The sequence below is a fragment of the Mauremys mutica genome, chromosome 5, assembly GCF_020497125.1.
Source record: "Mauremys mutica isolate MM-2020 ecotype Southern chromosome 5, ASM2049712v1, whole genome shotgun sequence".
Classification (NCBI taxonomy): domain Eukaryota; kingdom Metazoa; phylum Chordata; order Testudines; family Geoemydidae; genus Mauremys; species Mauremys mutica.
This window is the reverse complement of record NC_059076.1, coordinates 91747882-91763636: the sequence shown is the minus strand read 5'-3', so window position 1 is coordinate 91763636 and position 15755 is coordinate 91747882. Positions and strand designations below refer to the sequence as shown.

Here is a 15755-nt window from a genome sequence, read left to right as displayed (position 1 = left end):
ACAGCAAGTGAAGGAAGCCATCGAGAAGATCCGATCCCTATTTTGTTTGTTTGGCCTGATGATCAACAAAGACAAATCAGTTCTTCTCCCTGTACAGGAAATTTGAATTTATAAGAGTTCTTCTTGACTTGACATCAGGAAGAGCTTATTTGCCTCAGGCCAAATTTCAAGCAATATTCAACACATGCAAAGAATTAGTTATATCTTTGTACAACAGTAAGGAACTACCCGAAACTTCTGGGTCACACGGCAGCTTGCGTATAATAAATGGCACAATTCACCTCTGAGTCCTGCAGAAGTGGTTGAAGTGTGTATCTCATCATCTACTCGAAATGCAGACTCAACTGTTCCTGCAACTGTTCTGTCTTGCCTGGACTGGTGAATGGACCCTGCCAGTGTATGTAGTGGAGTTCCATTTGCTCCAATTCTGCCTTGTATGACCTTAGTCACAAATGCTTCATTCCTCAATTGGGGAGCGCATCTAGGGAGCTTTCAGTCACAAGGTCTGTAGACTGATCAGGAACTCTCCCTACAGATCAGTGTCAGGTAGCTCTGAGTTATTTGTCTGGCCTGTCAAGTGTTCCTGTTCTGTTCAAGTGCTCACTTACAATATTGTTGCAATGATTTACCTCAACAAACAGGGAAATCCCAAATCAGACCCCTTTGGCAAGAAGTACTGAACCTCTGTCCCTTTTCATCGAGAACAAGATTACCCTCAAAGCATCTCATCTTCCTGGATCTCAAAACTTCCTAGCAGACCATTTCAGCAGGTCATTCAGCAGAGATCATGAATGGTCCCTCAGACCCAATTTAGCAAAGTCAATTTTTCAGATTTGGGCATACGTAGAGATGGACCTGTTCAACACTTGACAGAACAGGAAGTGTCACTAGTTTTGTTCAAGGGCAAGTGTCAGCCTAGGGTCCATTTTGGACGCCTTTGTGGTCTCCTAGAAAGGAAAACTTCTTTGTTTTCCCCCAATCCCTATGCTGCTGAGAGTCCTGGGCCAACTCAGACAAGATCATGCTGTTCTAATTTTGATCGCTGTAGCCTGGCTTTTTCAGCACTGGTTCTTGGCCCTATTGAACCTGTCCATTTGAGATCCCATTACCATTCCCTGGATTCTGGACATAATTTCACAGGGCCAATCTCTGTATCCCAATCCTTTTAGCTTCCTGTGGAGTCAATAATGGAGCACCCAAGCAATGAGGTGTAGGTTATCTGTTCTGCTGCAGTGGAGAGCATTCGTCTGAACAGCAGAAAACTTTCCACCTGATACACTTATCTCATGAAATAGAAGAGGTTTTTCTGTGTGTTCCCAGCAGAAAGATACCTCTCCGTCACAGACTCCTATTCAGTGTATTCTGGATTTCCTGCTTCATTTACAGGAAAAAAGTGTCTCGATCAATTCCCTCAGGGTTTGTCTGACTGCTCTCTCTGAATTTCACTCTTCTACAGATGGGAGATCGGTTCTCCAACCCTGTGACTATTAGGTTTTTGAAGGGTTTGAACAGGCTTTTCCCACCTGTTAAAGACCCAGCTCCACCCTGGGATCTAAATTTGGTTCATCCCTCGATGAAGGTAGCATTCCTGGTAGCTATTAATTCAACCGGAAGAGTTGCAGAACTTCAGGCTGACCCTCCTTATACGGTATCTTACTAGGACAGAGTTGGTTTGTATCCACATCCCAGATTTTTCACTAAAGTGGTTTCAGATGTTTATTTGAATCAGACTATAATACTTGCCAACTATTTTTTCTGAAACCTCACACAAAAATAAGAAAAATCTCCATACTTAGGACATTCACAGAGCATTGGCTTTCTACCTGGATGGGACTAAAGAGTTTAGGACATCTCTTCAGTTATTCATGTCCTTTGCTGATAGGATGGAAAGAAAAACCATTATTTCAGAATAACTTTTCCTGGATCTCCTCCTTCATTTGTATGTGCTATGATATTGCCAACATTTTAATTACCTCAAAGAGCTTTAGTGCACTCTGTGAGCTCAAGCACATTCAGCTGCTTTCCTGAGTTACATTTCCATGAGTGGCTTTTGCAGGGCTTTTGCAATTGTCATCTGTTCATATGCTCACTACTCATTATGCTTTCTCCCAGGCCTTGAGGGATGATGCTATATTTGGGAGAGTGGTGCTGCAGTCTTTGTTGAGGTAAACTCTGATTCCCTCCTCCATCTGGGACTGTTTGTGTGTCACCTCAAGTGGAATAGACATGTGGAAGCACTCAAAGAAAAAATGGTTACATACCTGTTCGCTGTGTTCAAGATGTGTTGCATACCTCCATTCCATACTCCTCCCTCCTTCCCCCTACACTGGAGTCATAGCAAGCACTGGCTTCTGATGTGAAGGAACTGAGTGCGGGGGTCAAGGCGTCTCCACTCCTTTATACAGTAACTCCTCACTTAGTCGTCCCACTTAACGTTGTTTCGTGGTTATGTTGCTGATCAATTAGGGAACATGCTCGTTTAAAGTTGTGCAATGCTCCCTTCTAATGTCATTTGGCAGCCGCCTGCTTTGTCCACTGCTTGCAGGAAGAGCAGCCTGTTGCAACTAGCTGGTGGGGGCTTGTAACCAGGGTGGACCGGCAGCCGCCCTATCAGCTCCCTGTGCTGCAGCCACCCAGCAGGCTATCAATTGCTGGGCAGTTCAGCTGTCCCTCCCCTCACTGCCATGTACTGCTCCTGTCCTCTGCCTTGGAGCTGCTCCCAAACACTCCTGCTTGCTGTGCAGGGGGGATAGGAGGGGGCTAATGTCAGGGTGTCCCCCTCCCCCCTGCTCCTGCACCCCGCTTACCCCTTCTCTATATAGAGCAGGGAGGGGACACGGAGGGAGAGAGACAGCTTGGAACAGCAGCTGCTGTCTCAACTTCCTGATCCACATAAAAAGACAATGCATTTAAGAGTGGGTCAGCTTACTTAAAGGGGCGGTGTGCATCTCTTTCTCTCTCTCCCACACACAAGGTGTGTGTCTGTCTCTGTCTGCTATGCTGTCTCCCCTCCCTCGTGTTCATGCTGCCTTGTGTGAGAGGCTACATTAACAACATGTTAACCCTTGAGGGCTCAGTTGAGTGCTAGTTCATCATTTAGCAGCAAGGCATTCCCTGGGAAATATCCCTCCCTCTTCCAAGCTGTGACTTCACCACCTCAGCCAAGCTTCACAATCATCATAGCTGTGAACAGTATTAAATTGTTTGTTTAAAACGTATACTGTGTGTATATCTATATAATATATAGTTTTGTGTCTGGTGAAAAACATTTCCCTGGAACCTTCCCCCCCACCCCCTTACATTAATTCTTATGGGGAAATTGGATTCGCTTAACATCGTTTCGCTTAAAGTCACATTTTTCAGGAACATAACTACAACATTAAGCGAGGAGTTACTGTACTCTGGGCTAACAGCATGAGCATGTGGAGGGTGCATGTGCTGCCCTAACCAGTACCACTATGGGAAAAAGTTTTTTCTGGCTTCAGGGCATGGGCGTGCAGGCACCTGAAGTGGAATGGACCTGTGCAACACATATTGAAGAACAACAGTTATTGAACAAATATTTAACCTTTTTTAAAATGAAATTATCTGGAAAAAAATTTCCATGTAGAATTACACACAGAAATTTTAAACAAATTGCTCACTCAGATCAAAAGGTGAGAGGAGTGTATGAAAATAAGACTTACAATAGAACACTCAATGCAGCTTTTAACTATAAAGTCAGTACCATGCTTCTGTGACATATTACTAACATGACCATTTGGAAACTGTGGTCCCTAGAGCATTTGCTGGTGGTTCAGACAGCTGACCCCACCGCCTTGTTTTCAGTTGCTCCTCCAGACATCTGTGGCTCCTCATTGTGAAGAGGAGACTGGATGTCATTAAAAACAGATTAAAATGAAGAGGATATCTCCTGCTTGACACAAGAGCCACCCTCCAGGATTGAGCCAGTAGCAGAATGGTTAAAAAATCACTAAATACTTCCCCAGTACTAGTATTCTATGTAAGCAACTGCTGTAGTTGTATAGAGTTGCTTGGTATGAATAGGGAGGGATGTGTATACAAGTCACTGTTAAACTGATAAAGTTTTGAGAACTTCTGTACTGGTAGATAATTTTCTTGAAAATCTTCAGAAAGTTAAATGTGCTTGTTGATAAAACAGTGAGAGAAGTCCTCATTCAAGTGAAAAATTCTTGTTTAATAAATTCCTCATAATTATAACTGGTATTTATGGAGGGGGTAAGATAAATATGGATATTGTAAATCTTTCAGTACAAAGATTTAAATGTACAAATTTAAATGTGTCAGTTGTTACTGCATCAATCAAGACACTTTTATAAGGTTTTGTTCTGTTCAACGCTGGCTTACAGCAATGTCTTTATACAAAACAAATACTACAAACTTTTTTTTTAAGATACGCTCATGTTGACTTCAGTGGGCTTTCTAGTTGCTGCGCTACTTTGAAAATCAGGCCACTTATCTTTTTCCTCTTGCACAACTGGCATTTTGGTTTTATTATTTGCATTTGTTCTGATTTATTGAAATGATGAAAATAACTTTGGCTGATCAAAACAATCCAACAGAGCGATGGTTTAGATAATCTTTTCAATTTCTCTAATTCTTTGATAGTTTTATCAAATAATGTATTTGAAATATTAGGGTCTTGTGTTTTCAACTGACTGTTGATTTCTCAGGCTATTAAATGAACAACTACAGCGGTCCCTTGAAGATCTTCAGCACCAATCCTCTCTTAAAAAGGATGAACTTCAATCAGCTCAAGAGGAAATTGCAAAGCTAGAGGAGAAAATAGGTAATCACGTCATATTCTTTTTTGCATTCATTTTCTATATTTAAGCCAACAAAAACACCCATTTCTTCTCTTACAGATAGGTTAAACCATAAGAGCTCTTCACAGGATGAGACCGTGAATGTGCTTAGAAGTACCATTAGTGTCCTAGATAAGGAAAAGGACAGTCTTCAGGAAACTGTAGATGAAAAGACAGAAAGAATTGCATGTTTAGATGACAACTTAGCTAACAAGGTATGTGCACTAACAGTACTAATGTATGGCACTTGATAAGTACCTTCCATCTGAGGATCTCAAAGCAGTACGCAAAAATTAGGGCAAGATTTTGTTGTGATGCAGAAGGCCTTTGTATTGCTTAGGCCCTATGTTAAAGATTTAAGTGGTACCTAAGGTCTTGTGCCAGCCCTCTGCTCAGGGTTTAATTTTATTAGGACTGTCAATGAATTGCAGTTAACTCAAGCAATTAACTCCGAACAATTTAACTTGATTTTAAAAATTCGCAATTAATCGCAGTTTTAATCATGATGTTAAGCAATAATAGAATACCAATTGAAATTTATTATAAGTATTTTTGGATGTTTTTCTAGATTTTAATATATTGGTTTCAATTACAACACAGAATACAAAGTGTACAGTGCTCATTTTATATTATTTTTATTACAAACATTTGCACTGTAAAAAAATAAATAAATAGTATTTTTCAATTCCCTTCCTACAGGTACTGTAGTGCAATCTCTTTATCATGAAAGTGCAACTTAGAAATGTAGATTTTTGTTTTGTTTTGTTTTGTTACATGACTGCACTCAAAAACAAAATAATGTAAAACTTTAGAGACTACAAGTCCACTCAGTCCTATTTCTTGTTCAGCCAATTGCTAAAACAAACAAGTTTGTTTACATTTATGAAAGATAATGTTGCGTGCTTCTTATTTACATTGTCACTTGAAAGTGAGATCAGGCATTCGCATGGTACTGTTGTAATCTGTATTGCAAGGTATTTACATGCCAGATATGCTAAACATTCATATGCTCCTTTATGTTTTGACCACCATTCCAGACGACATGCTTCCATGCTGATGATGCTCGTTAAAAAAATGAGTTAATTAAATTTGTGACACAGTTCTCCCCAGAGTTCAATGTCTCCTGCTCTGTGGTTTTACCCACATTCTGCCATATATTTTGTGTTAAGGTAGTGTCTGATGACGACCCAGCACATGTTGTTCGATTTTAAACATTTTCACTGCAGATTTGACAAAATGCAAAGAAGGTACCAATATGAGATTCCTAAAGATAGCTACAGCCCTTGACCCAAGGTTTAAGAATCTGAAGTGCCTTCCAAAATCTGAGAGGGACAAGAAAGTTAATACTCTTGCCTGAAGTCACACATCAAGACTGTAGCACTACCAGTGATATAACCTGCATCTACTGACTCCCAGTCATTTACCTTAATTGCTAGATATCCTCCTTCTACAAATTTCAAATTAGTCCTAAGTTTCATTTTTATTGTAAGAAGTTTGGAAATTTGAACATTTAAAAAACCCAGTTACCTATTGCTGAATAGTTAAATTAAAGCTTTTATAAATGCTACTTTAAAGTAAATTATGCTTAGTTTGAATTATTCTGGGTATTCTGCAACATAATGTAATATTCATATTTATTTCATAGGAAAAAACAATTGCTAATTTGAGACTAACTCTGTCAGAACTGGAATCCTCCGTAGAGTAAGTAATCACTGAAATGATTTTCTGTTGTTTTTATTTTCCTAAGATCAATATTTTCCACAGAATAAAAGTACTAGCAGTCAGGCTCTTATTGTATTTTTGGTGACATATACTTAATTATATATGTTATCAAACAGGGGAGTATGATTTACATTGTGGGAAAAAAATATATCTCGTTGCAGAAGACACTTCTCCTCAAATATTGTAGGTGTGGATGGTGAGGATTAGAAGTGGTAATAGCAGTTGTTTATCTGGGTAATTAAACTTATGTGCATTTAATTTTCCTATAAGTAGCACTTAAATTGCACTTCTAAGGGCTTGTCTACATTACCTGCCGGATCGGCAGACAGCGATCGATCCAGTGGGGGTCAATTTATCACATCTAGTATAGTATCAGAGGGGTAGCCGTGTTAGTCTGGATCTGTAAAAAGCAACAAAGAGTCCTGTGGCACCTTATAGACTAACACATGTATTGGAGCTTAAGCTTTTGTGGGTGACTACCGTCTGCGTCAGACGCAGACGGTAGTCACCCACGAAAGCTTAAGCTCCAATACATGTGTTAGTCTATAAGGTGCCACAGGACTCTTTGTCACTTTTTACACATCTAGTATAGACACGATAAACTGACCGCTGAGCACTCTCCTGTCAACTCTGGTACTCCATCAGAATGAGAAGCTCAAGCGGAGTTGACAGGAGAGCATCAGCTGTTAACTTACTGCAGTGAAGACACCGTGGTAAGTAGATCTAAGTACATCGACTTCAGCTATACTATTCATGTAGCTGAAGTTGCGTAGCTTAGATTGACCCCACACGGTAGTGTAGACAAGCCCTAAGTTAAAGTGACTTTGTAAACATGGTGTTGTGCTGTTCTATATTCCCCCTTAGTTGTAAGTGTTGTTCAGATATCACAGGGCCGGGGTGGGTGGGAGGAGAAGCATAATTTGGCCTGCAGACTCTCTATTATTGGGGAAGTAATTAATTCTGCCTTCCTAAATTACTTGTACAGTTTTAATTAAATTGAATATCCCTCCTTACTACTGGTATATAACTGCTATGTAGTGTTTTGTGCCATTAAATAACTAGTCTGTTCCATCCCAGTAGTGACTGCATTTCAATGTTGGATGAATGATTTCTGTATCTACAGTTTGTAAAGTGATTTGGGATCCTTGTGGATGGAAATTACTCTAGAAATTAGTGATGGTCCGGAACCACAAAGCTTGGATCCAGAGCCAGATTTCCCCAAATCACAGGGATGTTTGGATCTAGGTTTTGGTTTGTCCCTTTATAGAGGTACCAAAGTTTGGTACCAGATCTGAACTTCCCCATAGATCAAGTATATTTTGATCTGTGGGTCAGTTCAGGTCCATATCTGATAGAAATATCAAATGTTGTGGTTGTTTACTGATAATGTTGGCCTTATTAGCACTTGAGTGATCAGTCTTCCAGCCATAAGGCCACAGGAAGATACATAGGACAGGAACTGATCCAACTTAAACTGTTATTCCCCATTCACTGTATTTACTACTCCATAAATAAAACTTGTCATAGTTGATCTTTTGCATTGAACAAACTCCTACGTTCGACTTGAACCTTCACAAACCTATACGCCATCAAGAGAGCATAACTTAACTCAGTTTTGTTTAGACTTTTATCTTGTGTGGGTTTGTGGGGCTATCAGTTAGAAAAGTTACCTTTATCTAAAACTACTCAAGATAGCCATCAGGCCATTTTTACAAAGTCACTTTTTAGGGTAAAACTGCAGCTTAAGAGCATAACTGCACACCTAGTTGATAGAATGCAGAGTACACCATGCTTAATATGGAAGCAGATAATGAGTAGGGAGACTTGAGGATTATATGACCATCTATTTAAGCATACACCGAACACTTGCAAAATAATTGAGGCACCTTACTGGATGCCTAAGCTTTAGAGTGCTTTTAAATAAACAATAATTACTAATGTATGCAAATACCTCTATATGTTCCCCATTTCATACAAATCAAATTACTGAGCTATTTAAAAAAAACAGGAGTACTTGTGGCACCTTAAAGACTAACAAATTTATTTTAGCATGAGCTTTCGTGAGCTAAAGCTCACTTCATGCTAAAATAAATTTGTTAGTCTTTAAGGTGCCACAAGTACTCCTGTTTTTTTTGCGGATACAGACTAACACGGCTGCTACTCTGAAACCTGAGCTATTTAATTTATTTTCAAAATTTGTTCTTGATTTCTATTGTCCTTAAAGTTTTACAAATTTAAACTAATGTCCACAAAAGCCACAAGCAATTGTGATAAAAATATAAGTATTAAAAACAATATGGAACAATGTAAATCATACCGAACTATTGTAATTACATCATTATGTCTAATTCACTAACAATTTACTATTTTTAATCTCTTCTGGAAAATAGAAGTCCAAATAAATATTAAAAGGCTGCCAATCTTTGCTTGTCAGAAACCTTTAATAGAATTTATTGCCTTGTGTTTTTCTTCACTTCTTTATTATCTTCTCATATTTAAGGAAGTCTCTTGCTGAGTCTGTTCTTTTCAAATAATGTCAAAATAGCTCTTATATGTTATAAAACTGGTGGTAATGTTTTTCTCCACAGATATAATAGCATAGAGATTACCATTTTGGGTCTAGTGCCTCAATGTTTTACAGATCTGTTTTAAACCATGCAACTCTCCCCCAGTCAGCAGGGCATATATGTATGACATTTCTCGGGGGCTCTCAGGGCTGTGAGGCACTTCACAACCATCTGTCTTTAGCGTGAGGAAGCCTAGTTTGTGCCTGTCATGTCAGCTCTTCCAGCCCTTTGCAACACAAACACTCCCCTCTAGGCCTTGCTGGCTCCACTGGTACCCTGTAGGTTAGCGATTGGCATACTCTATCCTTGAGACCTCTGAGCATCATCCTAGAGTGTCTCACCCCGGTCCATGGGACACTTGCAGAATTCACAGATTTGCTGGTTCCAAAGAAACAGTAATCCCCAGTTTACCAGTTCTACCTCAGATCACCACTCCGCTTAACACACAGCATTTATGTATGTTTATAATGAAATCAAATATAAGTTTAATTAACAGAGCATAGAGATTCAAGTAATAGCAAGTAGTAGTATTGGGAAAAAATGGTTACATATAAAATATAATCACAACATGCATTCTAGATCCTAAACTTAAGTCACTAAATACGCTTATGTGTTGTAGAGTTTGGCTCACCCAAAATCCTTGCAACACTTTACAGCCAGGTTAGGCTGTGACCCTTCTTTCATGAGACAGACCTGCTGTCAGCTTACCTCCTTGGTGAAGGATTTCAGTGTGTTTCTTTGCCCTTTCCCCCCACCATGAAGATATACCAGTCCCATTCTTTGTTTTATTCATAAACAGGACACCCCCTGCTGTTTGTTTCATCTTGCAGACTTCCTGTCTTATAGATTTAGACTGTGACTCAGTATGCAAATAGGCACAATTCTGAGGCATACAATACGCAAATGACCAGACAGGGTGATAGATGTCTGTTATCTCCTGCCTGAAAGAAACATTTCCAAGGTATGTCACCTCCTGGTGATCTCCCTTAACTCCAAGACCTTAAGAACATAATTTGTTTTATAGATACATAACTCAAATATTATCTGCACACACATTTCACAACGATTATGTCAACTAGTGGGCTACTGGCGCTCAGTAGAGAACTTACATGCCACCCATCGGTGAATTATTGTGCATACATCTGACCCAGGGAATCACTGTAAAACCCTATGTGCCCCCTGTGCACTCTGCCTATGTGTGGGCAGTAGCTAACTTATTGTAGCCACTATCAGAATACAAATAAATAAGAGTAATTCCTGTTCCTTGACAGTAGGGTATATATGCTTACCAGATTATCAATCACTGTGATCTCCAGATTTGTGTGTGTGTTTTCTCAGATACCAAGGCCTGAAGAGTACATTGTGGTCATCTAGTCTGACCGCCTGTATAACAGAGGCCTTAGAATTTCCCCAAAATACTTCCTAGAGCATATCTTTTAGGAAAACATCAAACCTCAATTAAAAAATTGTTGTGATGGAGAATCCACCATTATCCACTGTGCACTGGTATAAAGGGTCCAGCCGCCCCCCAAGCTCCCTTAGCTCCTTCTTACTGCCCATGATGGTTATTGGAATTGCTTGGTTTGCCTTAGCAAGTGCTCTGTGTGTTCATTGTAAATGAACTGTAGATAGTTTTCTAGATTTACTGTGTTAGTTCTTAGTTAATAGTGTAGATAACCTAAGTGTTCTTTTTTGAACATAGATGGTTTTTTTCTGTTACTTGGTACTGAGAGAGGCCTTGGTCACTGGGCTTCAAGCCTGGCTTCTCTTGCACTAGGCCAATGCCCATGAGCAACCCACACTCAAGCTACTCAGTGTTTAACAGGAGCTTGTATTCAGATTTGTTGCCCACCACCAGTCCACTAGCCATATTGGAATCTGTTCAGTTTTCCCCAGTTTCTAGGTAATACGCAGGACATTTGTGCTCGGAGAGGCATGGGGCACATTACTCACCAGTTGCTGCCTGTTTGTGAGTCTGGTACTGAGCAGCAAAAGGTGGCTCATGAGGACCTTGCTGGAAAACTAGAGGAGGAAGAGTAGCCTCAGCCTGGGCTGTCCGCCTCTTCCTGCTCTCCTGTAATCTTCTCAGAGGGCATTTTGCCGCCTCCAGATGACTATAAGACCCCCCAAGAGTTGCTAAAGAGGGTGGCCTTAAGCCTGGGGATCCAGATGGAGAACAGCTCCAACAGGAGAGACCCCCACGGGAGAATTATTAGGACACTCAAGTGGGATGTGGGAAACCTAAGTTCAAGTCCCTGTCTTGCCTAATTCAATGACTTGCATCTTCTTAGTTTATGCCACTCCTTTCAAAGGAGAAGTTTGGGTTTGATAAATCAGTATTTTCCACTAGAAAAACTGTTTGTCAGAAAATTCCTGTCCAGATCTACTCACAGTCATCTTACGTGAAGGACGGCAGTTACACCCACCAGTTTCAATGACATTTCACCCAACCCTCAACAGTTCTACATGCTTCAGTGATGATTTGCCCAAGCCACCACAAGCAGTTAAGCACTTTATGCTAATAGGCAGTTCAACAGTTTACTCTGAGCTATGCAAATTTTAATCCATCACATATGAGGGGCACAAGATCCATGTAGTGGTAATTTGTTTACAGCAGTGATACTCAGATTGAGGTTTGGGAGCCACAAGTGGCTCTTTAATGTTTTTCCTGTGGCTCCTTGCAGACATGATATTAAAACACTATGTGAGTTAATTATTAACCAATCAGGATGCTTTTACTATGTTACAAACCAATTGTACAATATTTGGTCAGTGATTTTGCTGTGAGAATAATATAATATATTTATATTATATATAAGTAGTAAATGAAACAATAAATTCACGCTACTGTGGCTCTTTTGGGTAATGTTGATTGCTAATTTGGCTCTTGAACTACTGAGGTCTGGGTATCACTGGTTTATAGTTACCTTCGGAACAAGAAATAAATTAGTAAGTTGCTTCTAAAGCTTTTGTATATTCAGAGCTTATCTAACATTTTGAAGCAGTATATGCTATAATGCAAGAAGGGAAATTTTATTTAAGGTTTTCAAAATCACCCATTTGATAGCCAACTAAAGGAGGCGCTGAGTAACAGAGATCGGGAGTTAGCTAGTCTCCGTCGCCAGCTTGATGCATCTCAGGTAGAGCTTGCAGAAACAGGAAGAGTGAAGGAAATGGCTCTGAAGGAGAACAGAAGATTACAAGATGATCTAGCTATAATGGCCAGAGAAAACCAGGTATGAAAGAAGTGCCTGATAATAAAGTACACCAAAGCAGAGCTGGTGTTAGGCATAAGGAAACTAAGCAATTGCTTAGGGCCCACAAGCAGCTCAAGGCCTCCCCTCCCTTGAGTATGTTTTTAGTATGTGTTGAGGGGAGGAGGCAATGGGATAACAACATCTCTGCATCAAAGATTACTTGCATTTTGTCTGCATATGTTACTAAATCCAAAACTGCTATAGTCTCTTATGCATTTTGAATATTTTGCTGTTCTGCATTCTTGTGAATACTATAATATTAAGAACAGTTGAGTTGAAATGAACATATTTAGGCTGAATTTAAATACCTGCAAATTTAAGAACTTGTTTCCTTTATTTGATCACCTGTGGAATCAAAATGCATTCAATTCTTATATTATCCTCTCAAATACCAAAAGGTTTGTTCTCTCATTGACGTGGGGCATTTACATGCATAATTTTCCCACATTTTTGATAGGAGAATAAACCCTCTATCACATGGCAGTGACCTTCAATGTGTGTAGAAAAAGGCCAACATGTATAGTAGTTAGCTTTCAGCATGCATATTATTTTATTACATTATAGTTAAAACAGAGATAGACTTTCCATTCTAAACTCTTTCTTTCTCAGGCAATCCTAGCTCTTTGAAAAATGTATTTGGGGGCTGAAATTTAAGTTTTATTTGTTGCTTGTGTCTCTTCAAATGCAATATAGATGAAAACCCATCTTGTTAGACTGATTGTGTCCATCAGAGGGCCCACACTGAATTAACTTCTAACACTTTAAGAATATTGGCTTTTAAGACATGCCATGTAATAATTACGCTTCAGAAGGTGGTCATGTGAATTAAATAAGAAATGTTAATCCAGCTGTCTACATGTAAAATAGAGACAGTTTAAGGGACTCATCAGGTTTGACTGACCTTTTGGTGCATCACTGTCTTTCAAATTTTGTGCACCTTGGGGTTCAAGCATCAGAACAGCTGTAATTTAAATATGATGGTCATAATTAAATCAGTAAGAAAGATGACACAGTGTTTGAGTTTGCTCAAAAAGTCCTTTTCAAAACCATTAAGAATTTTTTCAAACCTAGCGAATGCTTCATTCTCCATTAAGAAAAACATAATTTCTAATTATAAAATAAATTTGGATAATGGATTACTGAAGTATAAAAAAAAGTTCTAAACAAATTTGTTTTTTGTTTTTTTTTTAACTTGCAAAACATTAGGTCATAGGATATGTTAATGTAACTCAAATTATCTGACTAAAGCTTTTGGTTGTGTTGTAACTCAAATTAATTGATTCCTAGTTAGTTTGAATTAACCAGCACAATAACAAATGTTAGTTTCGATTCTTCACAAAAAAATTCTTTCTGGTTGTGGTTCAGTCTAAGTTTCAGCCACTTTGTTAGTCTTCTGATTTTTGAGTCATGAGTGTTAATTTGAAAACTGTAAATGGAGACCTTGTGAAAGTAACAATAAGAGTCTGTTGTTTAGGTCACTTCTCCCTCTCCGCTTCAGATTACTCAACTGAGACAGTAGGGAAAATGCCATTCCCCTAGAGTCAAAAGCGGAGGGATCTTCAAACTACTGCAATGGATGGTCGCAGAGCAGGGGGGCTGAGGAGAGGGGGCTATCCTCCTTCCCCCCAGGGGCAAACCACCTTTTGATTGGCTAGGAATGTAAGAATGGGCTAGCTGGTTGGCTCTCATCACCTCCACCCTTGCCTATTTAAATTCCCCCAAGTTGAATCCAGTGAAATAAATGGTATGTGAGAACGGGAGGCATAACACCATTTCCCAGGTATTTTGTTAAAGTTGTGGCCTGCCAATTAAAATCCATTCTCTGTCATTCATTCACCTCCATGTCCTGATCAATGTCGAATTTAACAGGATGTTATATGGAAATCAGATTTACTGAATGAACTACCCCAAAGCAGAAGAAAGTAAAATATAGGGCACTTCACAGGCATGCTTACTTTAGTATATTTTATTTTAATAAACTATTCAGTTTTCATGAAATCTTTTTAGGCAGTCACTACTGAACTGGAAGAAGCAGTACGTGAAAAAGAAGAAATGAAGACTAGAGTTCATAATTACATAACTGAAGTATCCAGATTTGAAAGCTTAATGGCTTCAAAGGTGAGGAAATAAAGTCCGTAAATTGGCATTAGTGTGTTTTTAATAAATGTTGTTATAATTACGACTGTTTTAATTAGCCTACAATAAAATTAAGGTTTGTAGATGTAAATTTTTCTCTGTATTTTAAAGCTAGTAATGTATAGGGTGACCAGATGTCCCGATTTTATAGGGAGAATCCCAATTTTTGGGTCTCTTTCTTATATAGGCTCCTGTTACCCCCACCCTGTGTTCTGATTTTTCACATTTGCTGTCTGGTCACCCTAGTAATGTATGCACTCTAAATCCTGTTAGGTTACAGTCTTAAGACATTCTGGCAGACTTCAAACTTCATTAATAATAGTTACATTGTCAGCAATGGTGAGGAGAAGCATCCTCACATTTGATTGGTTGGATGTTTTACAGTATAGACAGCATTACTTCCTTGCTATGAGCAACAAAGCAAAATCTAATGATCTTTTTTAATCAGGCTTGAAAGGATTCGATTCGATTTTTATCTGTAAATGTCATTTTCACTGTACACACAAACCAACAAAAATATTTCCATCGAAATTTGGAAGATAGGCAAAGTACAAAAAATTCTGCTTCAGAAATTATTAGAATCAAAATACAGTTATGTTCTTCGAGTGGTGGTGTCTGTGTATTCCCCAGTGGGTATGTGTGCTGTCCATGGCCCGGAGTCAGAGAATTTTTGAAAGCAGGGTCCATTGGTCTGCACATGTGCCGTTGCTCTTCTCATGCCTCCAACCAAGGAGATAATGGACAGAGCAGACCAATTGCCTCTCCCGTCCCTTCTTATCACTGCTTGGCTTAGGTCGGATCCTCTAGGGTCCAGAACTTTGTCTTTCCCTCTTTATTCTTCAGTCTGTAAATATACGTATTGTAAATAGTTTAGAATTTTGCTCTATAGTATTTAGCTAAGTTTTATAGTTAGATTCCCCATCCTGGGGAACTCTCCCTCCCCATATCTCATTACCAGTACTGGACTATGCCTAGAACTCCGGGCTTTAAAATCGGGCTTCTTTCCTGCACTCCTTCAAGGTCAGCAACAACCATCACACTGCCTGTGCAAAGTGCAGAATCTGCTGCTCTTCCCCCAGAGGCGTGGGAACTTCATCTTAAGAAGCACCTTATGGAGAAAGCCACGAGGCTGCAGTTGGACTATGTTTTCTTCTCTGAGAGATACCTTCCTAGACAAGAAACCAGGACCTGTATGGAACCAACCTCTACCTCAGCACCTGTCTCGGAACCGATGGTATCCCATGCTC

The 15755-nt window shown here is 39.4% G+C and overlaps 1 protein-coding gene across 7 annotated transcripts in view; it reads left to right on the top strand.

Annotated features, from left to right (window-relative positions):
• CEP135 (centrosomal protein 135) overlaps nucleotides 1-15755 on the top strand; it is an 89196-nt gene that overhangs the window by 56027 nt on the left and 17414 nt on the right. For all 7 annotated transcript variants that reach the window (XM_045017477.1, XM_045017478.1, XM_045017483.1 and 4 more), the window contains 5 exons: nucleotides 4695-4810; nucleotides 4887-5041; nucleotides 6472-6527; nucleotides 12183-12351; nucleotides 14380-14490. In XM_045017477.1, coding sequence (XP_044873412.1) covers nucleotides 4695-4810; nucleotides 4887-5041; nucleotides 6472-6527; nucleotides 12183-12351; nucleotides 14380-14490 — 607 coding nt within the window. The remainder of the gene's footprint in view (nucleotides 1-4694; nucleotides 4811-4886; nucleotides 5042-6471; nucleotides 6528-12182; nucleotides 12352-14379; nucleotides 14491-15755) is intronic.